At 36.9% G+C, this 25,433-nt stretch overlaps 1 protein-coding gene across 1 annotated transcript in view; it reads right to left on the reverse strand.

The window, feature by feature from the left end:
- The window catches only part of TEX11 (testis expressed 11), a 374,728-nt gene that overhangs the window by 19,544 nt on the left and 329,751 nt on the right, over positions 1-25,433 (reverse strand). Inside the window, exons 26-28 of the mRNA XM_028482531.1 lie at positions 3,595-3,744; positions 2,223-2,331; positions 1,152-1,272 (exon numbers count right to left, since the gene is read on the reverse strand). Of these exons, the coding sequence (XP_028338332.1) occupies positions 1,152-1,272; positions 2,223-2,331; positions 3,595-3,744 (380 nt within the window). The remainder of the gene's footprint in view (positions 1-1,151; positions 1,273-2,222; positions 2,332-3,594; positions 3,745-25,433) is intronic.

The raw sequence follows: 25,433 nt of genomic DNA on the forward strand, positions 1-25,433 counted from the left end.
ACCCACTAGGATGGCTATAATAAAAAAGATGGACAATAACAAGTGTTAATAAGGGCGTGGAGAAGTTGGAACCCTCATACACTGCTGGTAGGAATGTAAAAGGTGCAGCAACTTTGGAAAACAGATCGCAGTTCTTCAAAAAGTTAAATAGTGTGTTACCATATGACCCATTAATTCATGTACTCAAGAAAATTGAAAACAAACCTTTGAAAACAAAGACTTAGACACAACTGTTCATAGCAGCATTATTTGTAATAGCCAAAAAGTGGAAACAAAATATTTATCAACTAGTGAGTGGATAAACAAAATGTGACATACTAATTCAACAGACTATAAAAATATTCTATTCATTCAGCAATAAAAAGAAATGAAATAGTGATACATGCTATAGCATGGGTGAACCTCAAAAACAGTAAGCTAAACTGAAAGAAACCAGACACAAGAGGTCACAAGTATGATTCCATTTATATGAAGTATCTAGAATTAGAAAATCTAGAGATAGAAAGCAGATCAGTGGTTCCCTGGGCCTGAAAATGGGATCAGGGATTGACTGCAAATGGGCAATGGGAAAATTTTGGGGGTAATGAAAATATTCTAAAACTGGATTATGGTGACAGTTGCATGACCATACATTTACTAAAAATCACTGAATTATATAGATATAATGGGTGAATATTATGGTATATAAATTACATCTTAATAAAGCTAATTTTAAAATTACTGAATAAACCTGTACTGAAAAGAAAAAAAAGCAGCAGAGGAGGGACTAAAACACAGGTCTTCATTGTTCCTTTTACTCTATTACCTGTCTCAGAAGTGGCAGGAACGATAATAAACTTTTTCAAAGGGTTAGTCTCATCACAGGGAAATAATAATTCTACCAGGTTTTGAAAATACAAAGTAATTCAAAATGCCAGATGGTACTGCTACTTTGACCTAATCCATAGTATACTTGTGTTAGAAATTTTCTACTTTTAACTATTTACATTTCACAAACCCAGGGAAATTTTAAAGTGCGTAACCACATTTTAATACAAATTTATTTACATTAAAACTCATATCAAAAAGCATTATTCTATGTAATTTCTAATACATAAGATAATTTAGTCCTTTAAAATTAGCTTAAAGTTTAATATCATTGTTTGACTTACAGTGTGGCTAATAAGGCTCAGAGCATCTTCAAAATAGCCCCAAATTTCTTCCAGGGGACAGAGTTCTTCACTCGGCACCCCATCTGGCACTAAGAGGTTAACCAAGCTGTGCACACATTTGCTGAAAATCAAAAAGAGAAATCGCATCCCATAAGGAAAGAAATCATTGACTTCATGGCTAAGATAAGTAAAATCTGGATCTCATCCCAGACTAAGAGCTTCAAAACACTTCTGTTCTTCCTTCAATTTTATCTGGCCTCCAAGCTCAGAAGACAGATTTTTGAAGATATAAAGGGGGCTGACCAATCCTTCCTTTTATTATGCCTATGGTTGTCTTTCACTTTTTTTTTTTTAAGTTTCCTGAACTACGGAGTTGTGTCTGTTTACTATATTTTATGAGCTGGTTTAATCTACAGATACTTTAAAGCATCTCGTTACATCCTCAAATGTGGAAGGGAATTGGGATTTAAATTGGGAGTAATTCCAGGAGAGCTCTCTCATGTCTCAGAAAAGGAAGACTGTAATGAAGTTTTCCAGAGAAAAATCACACAATATATATTTTCCCCCATGTCTAGGCATAGAGAACATAAAATCTTCAATAAATACTACTTTATATTATGTACAGCACGTATTGGTCCTTAAAGAAAGGTGCTTAGAACAAAATATATGAGGCAAATGTAGCAAAATGTTAACATCTGTTAAATTTGAGTGGTGGATACACTGGTGTTTGTTATATTAATCTCTGCACTTTTCTGTATATTTGGCATATTCAGTAATGAAAGAAAGAAAGGTACTTAATTAGTAATTTTATTATATACACAGACCCACACAAAGAAGCAACTTTCTCCCTCTTTTCTCCTTTGGGAAAACCAGACTCCTTTACCTTGCCTCGGTCTATCACACAACTCTAAATACGGAGCTATTCTGAGGGCCTTTTAGTCCAGGAATTACAGGAGTGGCCCAATCATCTTTTGAGTCAGTTGAGTATGATTGATGACTTACGTGGGACATTGACTATAGCACTTCTGGCTATCAAAAACTAGGATTCAGTGTTGAATTATATTTACTAACCTGTATCTCAAAACATCAATTGATTCTTTCCTTTTGTAGAGAAATAAAGCCTTTTTCAAGGCCTTTAGAGCGATAGAAGGATAGTGTGCAGGCATTTCCATTGCTAATGCTACAGGAAGGGAAGCAAAAAGACTGTGAATACCATAATCTCACCCATCACAGTTTTCATCCCACGTTACAACTGACTTTCTCTAATGAAACTGACCTGAGACAGATGAAAACAAACAAACAAAAAAACCCAAAAATGAATTTTATAAAACAATGAATCCATGGTGGCTTTCAGAGATAGCTTCTACTTTCTGGGCAGAGTAACATGGTAGGATCACCAGGTTATATTTTTTCTTCAGCAAACATCAACAGAGAACCTACTGTTTCTGTGAGCCTGCACATAGTCATACAAGTGAAGCAATAATCTTAGGAACCAAAGTGAAGGAGGGGCACACTAAGAAGGAAACAGAAAGCAGATAAGTAAAAGGGTACTAATCAAAAACAGATTTATACTAAATATACTGTTTCTGCCTAATATTAAAAACAGGAAACACTTGACATAAGAGTAAGTATCAGAGATAAAACCCCTAAAACTTCTAGACGCATTTACCAGGCCTCTAGAGTTGGAGTTCCATTATACAAGGAACAGTGGTCACCATCACATGTCTATTAAGTATACGCCACCAGCTCCACGTCCCTAGAAATTCTGTCTTGGCAAGACAAGGAAAGGCAAATGTGACTCTTGTGCACTTGGTGGTACCTAATACCTTTATTAGCCACACATAGGTTCCGGAGGAGGGTGAAAGATATAAAGGGAACATAATGAGGCCATTTCTTGCAGTATATCCCCATAGAGGCTCTGAGCCCCCAAATACTACTTATAGCCTAATGACAAATTTGAGGTTGGCAATTGTGTTAAAAATATCACCAATATTTCTCTGTACACTTTCATAAATGGCTAAGAGTGTATCACTTTTGATTAGTGAAGCAGCTGATTGTCTATTTCTAACTAGCTGAGCAAAACTAACTTTCTGAAGTTTGAGCTACCTCTATTGGGTAGTTATATTATTCGATTCTACACATAAAATAAATATGAGCACCTATTACGGGCAATGCACTTTGCTAGGGTTTATAAGTACAAAAAATACAAGTAATTATTACTCATGACCCTAAAGAGCCTATAATCTCATATAAAGAAAAAGATAAATGCACAACCGATTATAATACAAAATAGTTCGAGAATGCCATTAGAGAAGTAGAAACAAAGTGCTATGAGGATACATTGCTTCCCACCTGGAGGAAAGAGAGAAGAGAGAGAAGAAAGAAAAAAGTAGTACGATTTAAATGGGTACCAGCCTTCCAAAAACATAAATATAGCTCTTACATGCGATTGTTTCCAATGTTTTACTTTCTAAATGAGGCAGTTCCCACACTGATTCCAGGAAGCTGTCCAGTAATGGGTCATTCATTTTGACTTTAACTTCAAACTCATACAGCAGAAGCAATGCCTCACATGGATCACCTGAGAAGTCCCCTAAGAAAGAGGCAAAAATGCAACATTCTCTGTGATTACATTTTATCATTCTCTTCTATTCTAATCTCTCTTCTGGGGAGATTTTCCTATTGAGGAAAATTAATTTTACTTATAATTTGAAGGTTATCCCAGCTCCTGTAGACAGATCTTTTACATTTTAAAATCTATAAACTCACCAATACTTTCACACCCTGAAATGCATTCACTAGAGTTGTCTACATTTCCTGAAATTATTACCATGATATTCCCAAATAGCCTGGAAAAATCTTGTTGCTATCTAATTCAAATACGTTTACCTGCCTTACTTTAATGACTGAGTTAACCAGAAAATACAGTGCAATATAAACCAACTGTGGTTTTATTTTAAACAAAGTAATGGAAAGTTTCCAAACTGTTTCATTTAGTCAGTCAACAATATCTCTTGGTTATCGCCATGGGCAGAATCTTGTATCAGGTGGCATCTACCATAGTATGTGAGATGGTTTCCAATCACCCTTGTTAGACTGAACGTTTTCAAAAGTTTGGAGGTATAGCATACATACAATAAACTGAGTGAAGTACATTAATCTTAAACAAACAGGGTGATGAATTTTTATATATGTTCCAACCCATATAACCACTACCCAGATCACAATATAGAACACTTCCAACACTCGTGCTCCTTTCCAGTCAATGCCACCTTTGCAGAGTTAACAACTATTTTGACTTCTATCACTATTGATGGGTATTTTTTGTTATTGAACTTCAGTGATAGCATGTAGAACTATAATCAACTTTTGAATATTGACCTGTATACTGTGGCTTGCTTAACTCATTTATTAGTTCACATAACTTTTTTGTAGATTCTTTGGATTTTCTATATAGAGAATCATGTGTCCTCTGCAAATACAGATAGTTTTATTTGATCTTTTTCACTCTATATGTCTTTTCCCACTCTTTTGCTTGCCTTATTGCATTGGCTAGGACCACCAGGATGATGATGACCAGGAGTGGTGAGAGTAGACATCCTTGACTTGTTTATGTCCTTAGAGGGAAAGCATTCAGTCTTTCATCATTAAAAATGATATTAGGTGTAGGTTTCATTTTTGTGGATGGCCTTTATCAGCTTGAGGAACTTCCCTACTATTCCTGTTTAGCTGAGAGTTTCTATAATAAATGGATGTTGAGTCTTGTCACTTAATCTGTTGATATGGTGAATTAAATGATTGAGTTTACAATGCTGAACCCAGGATAAAACTTACTTGGTTAAAATCTATTATCCTTTTCATGTTTTACTAGATTTTAAACTATGAATTCAATGGGTATAGGACAATTAGGTTATCTATTTCTTTTTGTGGGAGCTTTGGTAGTTTGACTTTCAAGTAATTTGTCAATCTCATCTAACCCTTCAAATTAATGGGCATAAATTTCTTCAGAATATTCCCTTTTTATCTTGTTTTAATGTCTGTAGCATCGGAAGTGATGTCTACACTATCATTCTTGATATTGTTAATTTGTGTCTTGACCTGCCTGGCTAGAGTTTTCTCAACTGCACAGATCTTTTCAAACAGTAACAACAATACAGCTTTTGGTTTCATCAATTTTATCTATTATTTTCTGTTTTAAATCTTATTGACTTCTGCTCTTATATTATTCCTTTCATTCTGCTTGATTTGGTTCAATTTGCTAATTTTTTCCCTAAGGTGGAGGCTTATTTAAGATCTTTCTTTTTCTAACAGAGGCATTTATTTCTACAAAGTTTTGTCTAAACACTGCTTTAGCTGTATCCTCCAAATTTTTATATGCTGTGTTTTCATTTACTTCCATTCAAACTATTTCTAATTTCCCTTGTGAATTTCTCTTCAACCCATTTGATTATTTAAAAGTATGTTTTTTAAATTGTAGTTGGGCTTCCCTGGTGGCGCAGTGGTTGAGAGTCCGCCTGCCGATGCAGGGGATATGGGTTCGTGCCCTGGTCTGGGAGGATCCCGCGTGCCGCGGAGCGGCTGGGCCCGTGAGCCATGGCCGCTGAGCCTCCGCGTCCGGAGCCTGTGCTCCGCAACGGGAGAGGCCGCGGCAGTGAGAGGCCCGCGTACCGCAAAAATAAATAAATAAACAAACAAACAAACAAATAAATAAATAAATTGTAGTTGATTTACAATATTATATTGGTTTTGGGTATACAACATAGTGATTCAATATTTTTATAGCTTACACTCAGTTTAAAGTTATTACAAAACAATGGCTATATTTCGCTGTGCTGTACAATATATCCTTGTTGCTTATCTATTTTATACATAGTAGTTTGTATCTCTTAATCCCATACTCCTGTTCTGCCCCCTCCCCGCTTCACTCTCCCCAGTGGCAACCATAGTTTGTCCTCTGTATCTGTGAATCTGTTTCTGCTTTGTTATGTACATTGGTTTATTTTTTAGATTCCACATATAAGGGATAACATAGAGTATTTGTCTTTCTCTGTCTTACTTATTTCACTAAGGGTAATATTCTCTAAGTCCATCTAAGTTGTTGCAAATGGCAGAATTTCATTCTTTTTTATGGCTGAGTAATATTCCATTTTATATATTACACCACATCTTCTTTACCCATTCATCTGTTGACAGACACTTAGGTTGCTTCCATATCTTGGCTATTGTAAATAATCCTGCTATGGACATTGGGGTGCATGTATCTTTTTGAATTATTGTCTTCTTTTTTTGTAGATATATACCCAGGTGGGAATTGCATGATCACATGGTAGTTCTATTTTTAGTTTTTTGAGGAACCTTAAACTGTTTTTCATAGTGGCTGCACCAATTTACATTCCCACCAACAGTGTACAAGGGTTCCCTTTTCTCCACATCCCCACCAACATTTGTTATTTGTAGACATTCTAACAGGTGTGAGATGATATCTCATTGTGGTTTTGATTTGCATTTCTCTAATGATTAGTGATGTTGAGCATCTTTTCATGTGCCTGTTAGCCACCTGTATGTCTTCTCGGGAAAAATGTCTATTTAGGACTTCTACCCATTTTTAATTGGGTTGTTGGTTTTTTTCTTGATGCTGAGTTGTATGAGCTCTTTATATATTTTGGATATTAACCCCTTATTGATCATATCATTTGCAAATATTTTCTCCCATTCCATAGCTTGTCTCTTCGTTTTGTCAATGGTTTCCTTTGCTGTGCAAAAGTTTTTATGTTTAATTAGATCCCATTTGTTTATTTTTGCTTTTATTTCTTTTGCTGTAGGAGACAGATCCAAAAAATATTGCTATGATTTATGTCAAAGAGTGTTCTGCCTATGTTCTCTTCTAGAAGTTTTATGGTTTTAGGTCTTACATTTAGGTCTTTAATCCATTTTTAGTTTATTTTTGTGTATGGTGTGAGGAAATGTTCTAATTTCATTCTTTTACATGTGGCTGTACAGTTTTCCCAGCACCACTTATTGAAGAGACTGTCTTTTCTCCATTGTATATTCTTGCCTCCTTTGTCATAGATCAATTGACTGTAGGTGCATGGGTTTATTTCTGGGTTCTCTATTCTGTTCCATTGATCTATGTGTCTATTTTTTTTTTTTGCCAGTACCATGTTGTTTTGATTACAAATAAATGTGTTGTTTTGATTACAATAAATGTGTATTCTGGTGTTGGGTAGAGCATTCTATAAATATCCATTAGATCAAGTTGGTTGATAGTGTTATTTATGTCTTCTATACACTTGTTGAGTATCAGCTTTGTAGTACAGTCTGAAGTCAGGGAGCATGATACCCCAGCTTTGTTCTTTTTTCTCAAGATTGCTTTGGCAGTTCGGGGTCTCTTGTGGTTCCATAAAAGCTTTAGGATTATTTGTTCAAGTTCTGTGAAAAATGTCATGGGTATTTTGATAAGGATTGCCTTAAATCTGTAGATCACTTTGGGTAGTATGGAGATTTTAAACAATATTAATTCTCCCAATCCAAGAACATGGGATATCTTTCCATTTCTTTGTATCATTTTCAAATTCCTTCATCAATGTTTTATAGTTTTCAGAGTACAGGTCTTTCACCTCCTTGGTTAAGTTTATTCCTAGGTATTTTACTCTTTTTGATGTGATTTTATTCACGATTGTTTTCTTGCTTTATCTTTCTGATAGTCCATTATTAGTGTATAGAAAAGCAACAGATTTCTGTATATTAATCTTGTATCTCGCAACTTTACTGAATTCATTTATTAGTTCTAATACTTTTTTGGTGGAGACTTTAGGGTTTCTTATATATAGTATCATGTCATCTGGAAATACTGAGTTTTATATCTTCCCTTCCAATTTGGATGCACTTTATTTCTTTTTCTTGTCTGATTGCAGTGGCTAGAACTTCCATTGCTATGTTAAATAGAAGTAGCAAGAGAGGGCATCCTTGTCTTCTTCCTGATCTTAGAGGAAAGACTTTCAGTATTTCACCATTGAGTATGATGGTAGCTGTGGGTTTATCATACATGGCCTTTAATATGTTGATATATGATCCCTCTATATCAACTAGAAGTATGTTGTTTAATTTCCAAATATATATTTGGAAAAATATAACTGTAAAATATATTTTACATATATTTTGTAGATTTATCATTTAATTCCATTATGGTAAGAGAAAATACTTTGCATGATTTCAATACTTTTAACTCTTTTCAGGTTTGTTTTATGGTTCAGAACATGGCCTATGTTGAATGCTCCACGTGCACTTGAAAATAAATGTGTATTCTGGTGGTGTTGGGTAGAGCATTCTATAAATGTCAATTAAATCAAGTTGGTTGATAGTGTTAGTTATGTCTTCTATATCCTTGTTGAGTATCTGTTGACTTATTCTATTGATTACTGTATTGGAGTCTCCAACCATAGGGTGGATTTGTCTATTCCTCCTTTCAGTTCTATCAGTTTTTGTTTCATGTATTTTGAAGCTCTGTTGTTTGGTACATTACAAATTTAGGATAGTTATGTTGTCACGTTTAATTGACCACTTTTTCATTATATCCCTCTTTATCCTAAGGATAATATTCCTTGTTTTAAAGTGTCTTCTCTGATATTTATATAGCCATTCCAGCTTTCTTTGGATTAGTGTTTGCATAGTGTACCTTTTTCAATTCCTTTCATTTTTAACCTATCTGTGTATTCATATATAAGTGGGTTTCTTATAGACAGCATGTAGTTGGGTGTTGATTTTTTAGGCAATCTGACATTCTTTATTTCTTTTCTTGATCTTTTAATTGGTGTGTTTAGACGAGGGGTGAGCAAACTACAATCTATGGGCTGGCCGCTTGTTTGGCAATAAAGTTTTCTGGGAACCCATTCATGTTCATTTGTTTAAATATTATCTATGTCTATTTTCCTGCCTATAATGGCAGAGTTGAGTAGTTGTGCCTGAGACCCTATGGCCTGTTAGCTGAAAATATTTACTACTGGGTCTTTAAGAAACGTGTCCTGACCTCTGATTTAGATCATTTATATTTAATGCAATTATTGATATAGTTGGGTGTTCCTGAACTTTATTAAAATGAATTATACTTAGAACAATTAGAAGATCAAGAAGGAAATATGTCTTGAAAAACACTATAAGCCAACTAGACCTACCAGACCTTTAGAGAACACTCAACAGCAGCAGAATAGACATTCTTCTCAAATGCATATAGAATATTCTCTAGAATTAATGATATGCTAGGTCATAAAACAAACTTCCATAAATTTCAAAATATAAAATGATACAATATATGTTCTGTGACCACAGTGGAATGAAATTAGAATAACAAAAAAGAAATTGGGAAACTCACAAATATATTGAAAGTAAACAAGACACTTTTAAACAACCAATGGGTGAAAAAACAAACCAAAAGAGAAATTAGAAAATATTTTGAAAATGAGTGAAAATGAAGACACAATATAATAAAACTAATGGGATGCAGCTAAAGTGCTTAGATGGAAAATTATATCCGTAAACATATAATTATATTGGTAAACATATAAACATATAATTAATTATATCTTTACAGAAAATGTGCTGTACACCTTAAACTTATATAGTGCTGTATGTTAATTATACCTCAATAAACCTGGAAAAAAATAAAATAAAATGAAACTTAAAAAAAAGAAGGAAAATAGATCTCAAATCAATAATATAACTCTCTACATTAGTTAAGAGCAAACTAAACCCAAAGAAGTAGAAGGTAGAGAATAATAAAGATTGGAGTGGAAATGAATGAGAGAACAGGAAAACAACAGAGAAAATTAATGAAACCAGAAGCTGGTTCTTTAAAAAGACCAACAAAATTGACAAAACTTAGGTAGACTGACTAAGAAAAAATGAGGGAAGCCTCATTGCTAGAATCAGAAATGAAAAAAGAGACATCATTACCAACCTTAGAGAAATAAAAAGGATTACAAAGGAATGCAATGAAAAATGTATGCCAATAAATTGGACAACCTGGAAAAAATGAACAGTTTCCTAGAAAGACAAACTACTGAAACTGACTCAAGAAGAAACAGACAATCTGTATAGATGTATAATGAAGGAAGATATTGAATTAGTAATTTAAAAAACTACAGGGACTTCCCTAGTGGTCCAGTGGGTAAGACTCCACACTCCCAATGCAGGGGGCCTCGGTTTGATCCCTGGTTGGGGAACTAGATCCCACGCTCATGCCGCAACTAAGAGTTCGCATGCCACAACGAAGAACTCTGCCTGCCACAACTATGAGCCTGCATGCCGCAACTAAAGATCCTGCATGCCACAAGTAAAAGATCCCACATGCCACAACTAAGACCCGGCACAGCCAGAATAAATAAATAAGTATTAAAAAAAAAACTACGGAAAAAGAAAAGGCCAGGCCTATACAGCTTCACCACAGGATTGGAGCAAACATTTAAAGAATAATTAATACTATTTACTAATTCTTTCAAAAATTGAAGGGGATGGAACATTTCACAACTTCTACTATAAGGACAGGATTACTATGATACCAAAACCAGACAAATACATCACAAGTAAAGAAAATTAGACAAATGTCTCTTATGAATATAGACACAAAAATCCCCAACAAAAAACTAGTATTCTTAGAGCCTGTGCGCCACAACTATTGAGCCCATGTGTCACAACTACTGAAGCCTGTGTGCCTAGAGCCTGTGCTCTGCAACAAGAGAAGCCACTGCAATGAGAAGCCCATGCACTGCAATGAAGAGTAGCCCCCACTCGCCACAACTAGAGAAAGCCGTGCACAGCAATAAAGACCCAATGCAGAAAAAAAAAATGGAAATAACTGTGCCTTCAGAATTACATCTGATTATTTTCTCTATCTCAAAGCAAAAGTGCACTTAATATCCAGGGGTCACAAATTCAAAAACTTCCAAGAGCCAAGAAAAAATCATAAATATGTGAAGCCTCCCAAATTCAAGATAATATGAGATGATGGGGTCTATGGCCAACAGGAGAATACATATCTTCTAATACCTCTCACATTCAATTCTTTATTTTTTTCTAAAAATTGCCTGTCAAAGCCCATCTTTGGCCAGATCTGGACAGTGTGCCATAAGATTGTGACCTCTGAACCCTGTCACTTATTATTAATGGTCTTAAAGTGTCTTTTTTCACTTGGGAAGTCATATTGCTTTTCACAAGTCAGTAAACTATCTTATCAATGAAAAAAAAAAAAAAAACAAAAACTAGTATTCTGCATCCAGCAACATATTAAAGAATTATACAATGTGATCAAGTGGGATTTTTCCCAGGAATGTAAGGTTGCTTTAACAAGTGAAAACCAATTAATATAATACACCATATCAACAAAACAGAGACTACATGATGATCTCAACAGAGGTGGAAAGCATTTGACAGAATCCAATAAACCTGATAAAACACTGTCATGATAAAAACAATTAACAAACTAGGAGTGGAAGGGAACTTCCTCAACCTGATAAAGGGCATCTATGAAAAAACCACAGCTAACAACATACTTAATGGTGAAAGACTGGATTCCTTCCCTCTAAGATGAAGAAAGAGACATGTATGCCCACCCCTACCATTGCTATTCAACACTGTACTGTAAGTTCTACCTAAAGAAATTAGGCAAGAAAAAGAAATAAAAAACATCAAGACTGGAAATGAAGTAGTGAAACTATTAATACACAATGTGATCTTGTAAATAAAATTCCTAGGGATTCCAGTAAAATACCATTAGAACTAATAAAGAAGTTTAATAATATTAATGTACAAAAATCAATTCTAGGGCTTCCCGGGTGGCGCAGTGGTTGGGAGTCCACCTGCCGATTCAGGGGACGCAGGTTCGGGCCCTGGTCCGGGAAGATCCCACATGCCGCGGAGTGGCTGGGCCCGTGAGCCATGGCCGCTGAGCCTGCGCATCCGGAGCCTGTGCTCCCAATTAACAAACTAGGAGTGGAAGGGAACTTCCTCAACCTGATAAAGGGCATCTATGAAAAAACCACAGCTAACAACATACTTAATGGTGAAAGACTGGATTCCTTCCCTCTAAGATGAAGAAAGAGACATGTATGCCCACCCCTACCATTGCTATTCAACACTGTACTGTAAGTTCTACCTAAAGAAATTAGGCAAGAAAAAGAAATAAAAAACATCAAGACTGGAAATGAAGTAGTGAAACTATTAATACACAATGTGATCTTGTAAATAAAATTCCTAGGGATTCCAGTAAAATACCATTAGAACTAATAAAGAAGTTTAATAATATTAATGTACAAAAATCAATTCTAGGGCTTCCCGGGTGGCGCAGTGGTTGGGAGTCCACCTGCCGATTCAGGGGACGCAGGTTCGGGCCCTGGTCCGGGAAGATCCCACATGCCGCGGAGTGGCTGGGCCCGTGAGCCATGGCCGCTGAGCCTGCGCATCCGGAGCCTGTGCTCCGCAATGGGAGAGGCCGCAGTGGTGAGCGGCCCGCGTACCGCAAAAAAAAAAAAAATCAATTCTATTCCTATACAATAGTCATGAGCAAAATGAGAATAAGATTAAGAAAACAATTCCATTTATAATAGCATCAAAAATAAACTATTTAGGATTAAATTAAAGAAGTGCAGGACTTGTACACTGAAAACTATAAAACATCATTGAAAGAAATTAAGGAAGATGTAAATAAATGGAAAAATATTCCATGTTCATGGATTAGAAGACTTGACATTGTTAAGATGGCAATACCCCTCAAAATGATCTATATATTTAACACAATCCCTATCAGAATCCCAGCTGGCTTTTTTCTTTTTTCAGAAACTAACAGGCTGATCCTAAAATTCATGTGGAAATTCAAGAGATCCAGAATAGCCAAAACAATCTTGAAAAAGAAGAGCACACACACACAAGAAAAAAAAAAAAAGAAGAAGAAGAAGAACACATTTGGAGAGTAACATTTCCTGAAATAAAACCATGTGTCTATGGTCAACAATTTTCCACAAGGAGACAAAAATCATCCAATGGGGAAAGAATAACTTTTCTTTTCTTTTTGGCTGTGCCGCATGGCTTTCGGGATCTTAGTTCCCTGACCAGGGATTGAACCCGCGCCCACAGCAGTGAAAGCACAGAGTTCTAACCAATGGACCACCACGGAATTCCCAAGAATAGCTTTTTTAAACAAATGGATCTGTATAGCCACATGGAAAATAATGAAATTGGACCCTACTTCATACCACATACAAAAGTTAACTCAAAATGGATCAAAGACCTACATGTAAGAGCTAAAACTATAAAACTCTTTAGAAGAAAACATAGGAGTAAACCTTTATGACTTTGGATTGGCAGTTATTAGATATGATACCAGAAGCAGGAACAACAAAAGAAAAATAGATAAATTGTACCTCGTGAAAGTTAAAAGAAAAAAGTGCTTCAAAGGATGCTACTGAGAAAAGGAAAAAAAAAACCCCACAGAATGGGAGAAAATATTTGCAAGTCATATATCTGATCAGGGACCTGGATCTAGAATATATAAAGGACTCTTATGATTTAATAATTTAAAAAACAATTAAAAATTGGGCAAAGGATCTAATTAGACATTCCTCCAAAAAATGTGTACAAATCGCCAATAGGCATATGAAAATATGCTCAATACCATTAGTTGTCAAGAAAATCAGTCACTGGGACTTCCCTGCTGGCACAGTGGTTAAGAATGCACCTGCCAATGCAGGGAACAGGGGTTCGAGCCCTGCCCAAGAAGATCCCACATGCCGCGGAGCAACTCAGCCTGTGCGCCACAACTACTGAGCCTGCGCTCTAGAGCTCCCGAGCCACAACTACTGAAGCCTGAGTGCCTAGAGCCCGTGCTCTGCAACCAGAGAAGCCACCACAATGAGAAGCCCGCACACTGCAACGAAGAGTAGCCCTCGCTCGCTGCAACTACAAAAAGCCCACGGGCAGCAACGAAGACCCAACACAGCCAAAAATAAATAATAAATAAATAAATTTAAACAAAAAAGAAAATCAGTCATCAGAAAATCAAAACCACAATGGGATATCACTCTACACTCAGAAGGGTCGCTAGAATCAAAAAGTCAGATAATACAACTGTTGGCATGCTGGTGGAGAAATCAGAAGCCTTATACACTACTGGTGACAATATAAAATGGTGCAGCCACTTTGGAAAATGGTCTGGCAGGTCCTCAAACAATTAAACATAGAGTCATGGAGAGGGGAGCTTAAAGATGGTGGAAGAGTAAGACGTGGAGATCACCTTCCTCCCAACAAATACATCAGATATACATCTATATGTGGAACAACTCCTAGAGAACACCTATTGAATGCTGGCAGAAGACCTCAGACCTCCAAAAGGCAAGAAACTCCCCACATACCTGGGGAGGGCAAAACAAAAAAGAAAAAACAGAGACAAAAGAATACGGATGGGACCTGCACCAGTGGGAGGGAGCTGTGAAGGAGGAAAAGGTTCCACACACTAGGAAGCCCCTTTGCAGGTGGACACGAGGGAGTGGACGGGGTCGGGGGGAAGCTTCAGAGCCACGGAAGAGAGCGCAGCAGCAGGGGTGCAGAGGGCAAAGCGGAGAGATTCCTGCACAGAGGATCAGTGCCGACCAGCACTCACCAGCCCGAGAGGCTTGTCTGCTCACCCGCCAGGACCGGTGGAGGCTGGGAGCTGAGGCTCCGGCTTCGGTCGGATCCCAGGGAGAGGACTGGGGCTGGCTGCATAAACACAGCCTGAAGGGGGCTAGTGCGCCATGGCTAGCCGGGAGGGAGTCCGGGAAAAAATCTGGAGCTGCCGAAGAGGCAACAGACCTTTTCTTGCCTCTTTGTTTCCTGGTGTGCAAGGAGAGGGGATTAAGAGCGCCGCTTAAAGGAGCTCCAGAGACGGGCGTGAGCCACGGCTATTAGCGCGGACCCCAGAGATGGGCATGAGACGATAAGGCTGATGCTGCCACCACCAAGAAGCCTGTGTGCAAGCACAGGGCACTCTCCACACCTCCCCTCCCAGGAGCCTGTGCAGCCTGCCACTGCCAGGGTCCCGGGATCCAGGGACAAACTGCCCAGGAGAACACATGGCGCCTCAGGCTGGTTCAATGTCACGCAGGCCTCTGCCGCCACAGGCTTGCCCCGAACTCCGTACCCCTCCCTCCCCCAGGCCTGAGTGAGCCAGAGCCCCAGAATAAGCAGTTACTTTAACCCTGTGCTGTCTGAGCAAAGAACAGACGCCCTCAGGAGACCTACAGGCAGAGGTGGGTCCAAGTCCAAAGATGAACCCCAGGAGCTGTGTGAACAAAGAAGAGAACGGGAAATTTCTCCCAGCAGCCTCAGGAGCTGCGGATTAAATCTCCACAATCAACATGATGTACCCTGCATCTGTGGAATACCTGAATAGACAATGAATCATCCCAAATTGAGGAGGTGGATTTGGGAGCAACGATATATTAAATATATATTTCCCTTTTTCTCTTTTTGTGAGTGCGTATGTGTATGCTTCTGTGTGTGTTTTTGTCAGTATGGCTTTGCTTTTACCATCTGTCCTAGGGTTCTGTCTGTATTTTTTTTTCTATTATACTTTTTAGCACTGTTATCATTGGTGGATTTGCTTTTTGGTTTGGTTGCTCTCTTCTTTCTTTCTTTCTTTTTTTAAAAATATTTTTTATTACTTTAAAAAATTTTATTAATAATTATTTTTTATTTTAATAACTTTATTTCATTTTATTTTATTTTGTTATTTTATCTTCTTCTTTCTTTCTTCCTTTTTTTTCTCCCTTTTATTCTGAGCCGTGTGGATGACAGGCTCTTGATGCTCCAGCCAGGCATCAGGGCTGTGCCTCTGAGGTGGGAGAGCCAAGTTCAGGACACTGGTCCACAAGAGACCTCGCAGCTCCACGTAACATCAAACAGCGAAAATCTCCCAGAGATCTCCATCTCAGCGCCAAGACCCAGCTCCACTCAATGACCAGCAAGCTACAGTGCTGGACACCCTATGCCAAACAACTAGCAAGACAGGAACACAACCACATCCATTAGCAGAGAGGCTGCCTAAAACCATAATAAGGCCACAGACACCCCAAAATACACCACCCAGATGTGGACCTGCCCACCAGAAAGACAAGATCCAGCCTCATCCACCAGAACACAGGCACTAGTCCCCTCCACCAGGAAGCCTACACAACCCACTGAACCAATCTTAGCCACTGGGGGCAGACACCAAAAACAACGGGAACTATGAACCTGCAGCCTGTGAAAAGGAGACCCCAAACACAGCAAGATAAGCAAAATGAGAAGACAAAGAACCACACAACAGATGAAGGAGCAAGGCAAAAACTCACCAGACCTAAAAAATGAAGAGGAAATAGGCAGTCTATCCGAAAAAGAATTCAGAATAATGACAGTAAAGATGATCCAAAATCATGGTGATACAATGGAGAAAATACAAGAAACCTTTAACAAGGACGTAGAAGAACTAAAGAACAAACAAATAGTGATGAACAACACAATAAATGAAATTAAAATGCTCCAGAAGGGATCAATAGCCGAATAACTGATGCAAAAGAAAGGATAAGTGACCTGGATGATAAAATAGTGGAAAAAACTACTGCAGAGCAGAATTAAGAAAAAAGAATGAAAAGAATTGAGGACAGTCTCAGAGACCTCTGGGACAATATTAAATGCACCAACATTGGAATTACAGGCATCCCAGAAGAAACAGCAAAACAAAGGGACTGAGAAAATATTTCAAGAGATTATAGTTGAAAACTTCCCTAATATGGGAAAGCAAAGAGTTAATCAAGTCCAGGAAGCAGAGAGAGTCCCATACAGGATAATTCCAAGGAGAAACACGCCAAGAAACATATTAATCAAACTATCAAAAATTAAATACAAAGAACAAATATTAAAAGCAGCAAGGGAAAAACAACACACAAGACATAAGGGAATCCCCATAAGGTTAACAGCTGATCTTTCAGCAGAAACTCTGCAAGCGAGAAGGGAGTGGCAGGACATATTTAAAGTGATGAAGGGTAAAAACCTACAACCAAGATTACTCTACCCAGCAAGGATCTCATTCAGATTTGATGGAGAAATGAAATACTTTACAGACAAGCAAAAGCTAAGAGAATTCAGCACCACCAAACCAGCTTTACGGAAACACAAGCTTTAAATGATACCTTAAACAAGATGGACTTAATTGATATTTATAGGACATTCCATCCAAAAACAACAGAATACACATTCTTCTCAAGTGCTCATGGAACATTCTCCAGGATAGATCATATCTGGGGGTCACAAATCAAGCCTTGGTAAATTTAAGAAAACTGAAATCAGATCAAGTATCTTTTCTGACCACAACGTTATGAGACTAGATATCAATTACAGGAAAAAATCTGTAAGAAATACAAACACATGGAGGCTAAACAATACACTACTTAAGAGCCAAGAAATCACTGCAGAAATCAAAGAGGAAATCAAGAAATACCTAGAAACAAATGACTATGAAAACACGACGACCCAGACTTTAAAACAAAGACTATTACAAGAGACAAAGAAGGACACTACATAATGATCAAGGGATCAATTCAAGGAGAAGATATAACAACTGTAATTATTTATGTACCCAACACAGGAGCACCTCGATACATAAGGCAAATACTAACAGCCATAAAAGGGGAAATCGACAGTAACACAATCATAGTAGGGGACTTTAACACCCCACTTTCACCAATGGAGAGATCATCCAAAATGAAAATAAATAAGGAAACACAAGCTTTAAATGATACATTAAACAAGATGGACTTAATTGATATTTATAGGACATTCCATCCAAAAACAACAGAATACACATTCTTCTCAAGTGCTCATGGAACATTCTCCAGGATAGATCATATCTGGGGGTCACAAATCAAGCCTTGGTAAATTTAAGAAAACTGAAATCAGATCAAGTATCTTTTCTGACCACAACGTTATGAGACTAGATATCAATTACAGGAAAAAATCTGTAAGAAATACAAACACATGGAGGCTAAACAATACACTACTTAAGAGCCAAGAAATCACTGCAGAAATCAAAGAGGAAATCAAGAAATACCTAGAAACAAATGACTATGAAAACACGACGACCCAAAACCTACGGGATGAAGCAAAAGCAGTTCTAAGAGGGAAGTTTATAGCAAGGCAATCCTACCTAAGAAACAGGAAACATCTCAAATAAACAACCTAACCTTACACCTAAAGCAGTTAGAGAAAAATGAACAAAAAAACCCCCAAAGTTAGCAGGGGGAAATAAATCATAAAAATCAGATCAGAAATAAATGAAAAAGAAATGAAGGAAACGATAGAAAAGATCAATAAAACTAAAAGGTGGTTCGTTGAGATGATAAGCAAAATTGATAAACCATTAGCCAGACTCATCAAGAAAAAAAGGGAGAAGACTCAAATCAATAGAATTTGAAATGAAAAGGAGAAGCAACAAACGACACTGCAGAAATACAAAGGATCATGAGAGATTACTACAAGCAACTATATGCCAATAAAATGGACAACCTGGAAGAAATGGGCAAATTCTTAGAAATGCACTACCTTCCGAGACTGAACCAGGAAGAAATAGAAAATATGAACCGACCAATCAGAAGCACTGAAATTGAAACTGTGATTAAAAATCTTCCAACAAACAAAAGCCCAGGACCATATGGCTTCACAGGCGAATTGTATAAAACATTTAGAGAAGAGCTAACACCTATCCTGCTCAAACTCTCCCAAAATATAGCAGAGGGAGGAACACTCCGAAACTCATTCTACGAGGCCACCATCACCCTGATACCAAAATCACAAAGAAAAGAAAACTACAGGCCAATATCACTTATGAATATAGATGCAAAAATCCTCAACAAAATACTAGCAAACAGAATCCAACAGCACATTAAAAGGATCATACACCATGATCAATTGGGGATCATCCCAGGAATGCAAGGATTCTTCAATACACACAAATCAATCAATGTGATACACTATATTAACAAACTGAAGGACAAAAACCATACGATCATCTCGACAGATGCAGAGAAAGCTTTTGACAAAATTCAACACCTATTTATGATAAAAACCCTCCAGAAAGTAGGCATAGAGGGAACTTTCCTCAACATAATAAAGGCAATATATGACAAACCCACAGCCAACATCGTCCTCAATGGTGAAAAACTGAAACCATTTCCACTACGATCAGGAACAAGACAAGGTTGCCCACTCTCACCACTATTATTCAACATAGTTCTGGAAGTTTTAGCCACAACAATCAGAGAAGAAAAAGAAATAAAATGAATCCAAATCGGAAAAGAAGAAGTAAAGCTGTCACTGTTTGCAGATGACATGATACTATACAGAGAGAATCCTAAAGATGCTACCAGAAAACTACTAGAGCTAATCAATGAATTTGATAAAATAGCAGGGTACAAAGTTAATGCACAGAAATCTCTTGCATTCCTATACACTAATGATGAAAAATCTGAAAGTAAAATTAAGAAAACACTCCCATTTCTCATTGCAACAAAGAGAATAAAATACCTAGGAATAAACCTACTTAAGGAGACAAAAGACCTGTATGGAGTGGCATTTTTCACAGAACTAGAACAAAAAATCTCACAATTTGTATGGAAACACAAAAGACGCCGAATAGAAAAAGCAATCTTGAGAAAGAACAACGGAGCTGGAGGAATCAGGTTCCCTGACTTCAGACTACAGTACAAAGCTATGGTAATCAAGACAGTATGGTACTGCCACAAAAACAGAAATATAGATCAATGGAATAGCATAGAAAGCCCAGAGATAAACCCATGCACATATGGTCACCTTATCTTTGATAAAGGAAGCAAGAATATACAGCGGAGAAAAGACAGCCTCTTCAATACGTGGTGCTGGGAAAACTGGACAGCTACATGTAAAAGAATGAAATTAGAACACTCCATAAAGGGCTTTTTGAAAAAATAAAATAAAATAGGAAAATGTGCTTTCATGTCTTAAAATCTGAAATTCTGAAATTATACCTGATATCGATACTATAAAGAAAGAAGGTAGCCATTTCTTTTTTTTTTATTTAAGGAAGTTCATCTTTTCATCATCACTGAAGGAACTGCATGATCAGTTAAATATTGTCAGCATTATTTTCCAAAATTTTTCATTAATGTTTTAAATGCAGCCTTACACCTGAGTGTTTTGAATTATATAAACATATCCATTAGCAGTCTAAGATTCACCTAACATTTATATTATGCTTCTTCAACAGAATCCAAGATGAACCACTAGTAAAACAGATTATAAGATTATCTGGATTTTAGATGAGTTGGTCTGCTGAACTCTAGAATTCACAGAAGGAATTAAATCTTTGAATTTGTTGTTCAACAAATAAAATTCTGCATTGTTTTAATCTCCTTTTGCATATTGTTTAGCAAATGGCTATTAAGGTTTTATTGTAAGGGATTACCAAAAAACAGTCCAATGGTGAACCATGCAAGATAGAGAAAATAATGATTTACAAATAACTAATGAACAACTAAGGGAACAATGGTTTTTCCTTTCATTACAGACTTCTCAAAATCAAAGATATTTTTCAAATTAAAGTTATATTAAAAGTTTATGGAAAATTATACCCCTAGCTTAAGAACTTAAACATCTTTAGATTTAAAAAAGGAATGGATGATTATAACTATAGTTTTTTTAAATGTTGCTTTGGGGAAAAGTCTTGATTCTTTGTTTCACTCTCTCTAATAGCTTTTTCTTTGCTTGCTTACTATAAAATAAAGCATTGTTATTGTGAGGACAATTTCTGATTCAGTTCCAGTGCTCTTGTATCTCCATGAGTTTTGGCATTGTTTACCAGTACCTGTGGGAAATTACATACAGGAAATGTTAGTATTTTCTTTATTAACAATACCTATATTTAGAGTCATAGAAGCCGAGTGGAGGGAGTTGCAAAAGGCAAGAGATTTGGGGATATATGTATATGTATAGCTGATTCACTTTGTTATAAATCAGAAACTAATACACCAATGTAAAGCAATTATACTCCAATAAACATGTTAAAAAATACTCATGACAAAATAAATAGCTTTAAGAAATGTAATCACTAAGATTACTCTTAGCCCTAACGTGTGATGACTCTTCATGTAGAAAGTAACTCCAAGTATGTTCCTAGCAACATCCAAAAATTATGCTCTTAAGTGGAGATACTCAAAAGAAGCCAGAAAAATAGATTCAGAAGGTACTGAGTTCCCTTGTGTTAGAAATGTTTGGAGTGTCTTAAAATCATAAGCAGTCATCTGTGGTGCAATCCCTACTTCCCTTTAAATCTCCTTTTTCTTTTTCTGGAAACCTGACCTGCCTTTCTCTGTCCTATACCTATATCCCAAGTTGAATCTTTTTAAAGGTATTTTTCTTAATGTTTCTCTTCCAAAGTGTAAACTGATAATGACCGATAAATTGTAAGCTCTCCCAGGGATCTTTGCAAAGAGGGCTCTCAAATACCAAAATGCTCTGATACTCAAACAAATGACTTTCTAATGATAGAATTTCTGGCACCATAGCAGCATTTCATTAGTAAATATATCTTAAGCCCTAGTATATGCCAGATAGTTTTAGGAGGTAGGGATAAAGGATGAACAAGACAGACAACTTTTCTGCCTGCATGGAACTTAGATTCTAGTTGGGAATAAAACTGATATACAATATATAATATAATATCAAGTAGTGATGTGTGTTTTAAAGAAAAACTATAGGTTAAGGGAGTAGATAGTGATACAAGTTGATATTTTAGAAAGGGTGTGGGCAGGAAAGACCTCTCTGAAGGGGGTGATACTTGAGCAGAGGATGTGGGGGAGCAAGCCACATGAATATCCAGGAGAAGTGTTCTAGGCAAAGGGAATAGCAAATACAAAGGCCCAGAGGCAAGAAAGTATAAGGTATTATTATCAAGATATAGTAGAGCTAGATTATAGTGAGCTGAGGCAGAGTGATGAGAGATTAGGTCAGAGAGGAAACCAAAAGCCAGAAAATCTATGGCCTTGTAGATCATGGTAAGGACTTTGGATTTTATTTTAAGTCCAACTAAATGGGAAGTACAAGAGGGCTGACATGATCTGACTTATAATACTTTGGCTGCTGTGTGGCTATTGGATTTATAGAGGGGCAACTGTGGAAGCAGAGAGGATATGAGAAGCTATTACAGTGGTCCAGGTGAGAAATGAGGTAGCTTGGACTAAGGTGATACTATTGGCTTGATTTACTGTTGAGAAGGGGCATACTACAAATCACACTACTTTCAGCCTTACCTCCCACTATATAACCACTGAAAAAGAGACAATTCCAAAAGTAACAGTGCTCTCTTGTACTCCTAGCTTTTGTTTATTCAGTTCCCACAGCTTTTAATGCCTTCTACTTCCTTCTCTAACCATTAAAATCTTACTCATTCTTCAAGAGTAAGTTCAAATATTACCTTTTGGAAAGGATCATTTCTTCTTCTGTGGTCCCATACCCTCTATATTTCTATTAGTGAAATTATTTCATTTAGCTTTGTATATGTGTAATAGATTATGTTTCTGATCTCCTTTCTTCACTGTAAATTTAAGCTTAGAGACAGTAACACATTTCCTTATGCTTTCGCAATACCTAGTAGCCCCTAAGAATTTAATAAAGACTCTGTAGACTGAGTGTGGTAAGCTGCTGTGCTTAGGTCACTAACATAATGGCACATCAGGGTTAATCCTTTTGTAAAAGCCAATTCCCATAGCACTAAGATTTCAGTCAGTGTTTATACAGTTCTTAATTAACTTTGATTTCGAATAGATTTTTTAAAGGTTGGCGTTTTCCAATTTCCCCCCAGGAGCTTATGATTCACCAGCTTTGCACTTTGCCTTCATTTGTCTATTTACAGTTGGGAGCTTAATGATTTATTTACATTATTCACATGCTGGGCTCATAATTTTAGGCATTATTTCATCGGAAATACCCAATGTTAAAAAATATAAACCTTTAACAAGACATTCATTTTTTCTAACTGAATTTTGTTTTATTATTAAAGTACTACATATTCATTCAAAAATTCAAACAATACAAATAATAAGTGAAATAAAAAGTAAAAGTCTCACAAGCTCACTAAATCCTAGCAAATGCTGAGTCTGGTGCGTAACCTTCCAAGACTTTATATATGATATATGCATCCATATGTGTGCATGCTTACAGTCAGCTCTCCCTATTAGCAGGTTCTACATGTGCGGATTCAACTAACCACAGATCGAAAATATTAAAAACAAACAAAAATTCCAGGAAGTTCCAAAAAGCAAAACTTGAATTTGCCATGTGCTAGCAACTATTTACATAGTATTTACAGCTATTAACATAGCATTTACTTTGTATTAGGTATTATAAGTAATCTAGAGATGATTAAAGTATACAGGAAGAAATATGCAGGTTATTTGCAAATACTAAGCCATTTTATAAGGACTTGAGCATCTGGGGATTTTGGTATCCACGGGGGGCCCTGGAACCAAATCTCCCGCAGATATCGAGGGACGACTGTATATGTGTATGTGTATGTTTGTGTGTGTGTGTGTGTATTCTTTTGTTCATTCATGCAATAATCAAATATCAAGTATTGGCTATACAAAGGTAAGCAAACGCAGATACAGTATTTGTCCTCTTAAAGCTTACAATCTAGTATATATGCATACAAACATACATACACATGTTTTAAAAATAAATATGGTATCAGAAAAGGCCAGCAAAAGTCCAAAAGTCCAAAGTTAGGGGCACACACCAAGATGCAAATCCTTTATCTACAATAACAAGAACAGAGTTTATAGGCTGGTGATGGGAACTTGTCTGAGTTTGGTTTGGTTTTGAGAAGCAGAGGAGAAAGGGCTGAAGAGTGAGCAGCTGGTCAGTGAGGCAGTGGAGAAGAACCTTTGTGTTATGAGAAGCTCTACAGGTTCCTATATCCACTGGCTGGGAAAACATAAAGACTACAAGAAAGAACTCATGTACGCAACAACCCTAGATCATAGGTATAAACTTCTGCTAGCATGGATCATGGCCCTAGCCTCCTCTCCACATGAACTTCCTACAAATAGTTGGCCTAAGGAAAAAGTACCACAATTAAAAATAAGCTATCAAAACTCAATAGCGAAAAACTAATAACTCGGTTTAAAAACGGGCTAAATACTTGAATACACATTTCTCCAAAAAAGACATGCAAATGGCCAAGAGGTATATGAAAAGATGCTCAAAGTCATGAATCATCACATAAATGCAAATCAAAACCAAAAACATCATTTCACATCTGTCAGGATGGCTATTATCAAAAAAAAAAAAGACAACAAGTGTTGGCAAGGATGTGGAGAAACTGGAACCCTTGTACACTGTTGGTGGGAATGCAAAATAGTGCAACCGCTATAGAAAACAGTATAGAGGTTCCTTAAAAAATTAAAAATAGAATTACCATACAGTCCAGCAATCCCACTTCTGGTATTTATCCAAAAGAACTGAAATCAGGATCTTGGAGAGATATTAGCACTCCCATGTTCACTACAGAACTATTCACAATAACCAAATATAGAAACTAGCTAAATGTCCATTGAGGCATGAATGGATAAAGAAAGTGTGGTTTATACATATTATGGAATACTATTCAGCCTTGAAAAAGGAAATTCTGCAATATGTGACAACATGGATGAACTTTGAGGACAGTACGTTAAGCTAAATAAGCCAGTCACAGAAGGACAAATACTGCATGATTCTACTTCTACGGGGTACCTAAAATAGTCAAAGTCATAGACTCAAAGAGTGGAATGGTGGTGGCTAGGAAGGGAAATGGAGAGTTGATAATCAACAGGCATAAATTTACAGTTAAACAAGATGAATCAGTTCTAGAGATCTGCTGTAAAACACTGTACCTATAGTAAACATTCTATATTGTACACTTAAAACTTTGTTAAGAGGGTAGATCTCATGTTAAGTGTTCTTACCACAATAAAATAAAATTTTAGGGACTTCCCTGGTGGCACAGTGGTTAAGAATCCGCCTGCCAATGCAGGGGACATGGGTTCGAGCCCTGGTCCGGGAATATCCACATGCTGTGGAGCAACTAAGCCTGTGTGCCATAACTACTGAGCCTGTGCTCTAGAGCCCGCGAGCCACAACTACTGAGCCCACGTGCCACAACTACTGAAGCCTGTGTGCCTAGAGCCTGTGCTCTGCAGCAAGAGAAGCCACCAG

The sequence above is a fragment of the Physeter macrocephalus genome, chromosome 21, assembly GCF_002837175.3.
Source record: "Physeter macrocephalus isolate SW-GA chromosome 21, ASM283717v5, whole genome shotgun sequence".
NCBI classification, from domain to species: Eukaryota; Metazoa; Chordata; class Mammalia; order Artiodactyla; family Physeteridae; genus Physeter; species Physeter macrocephalus.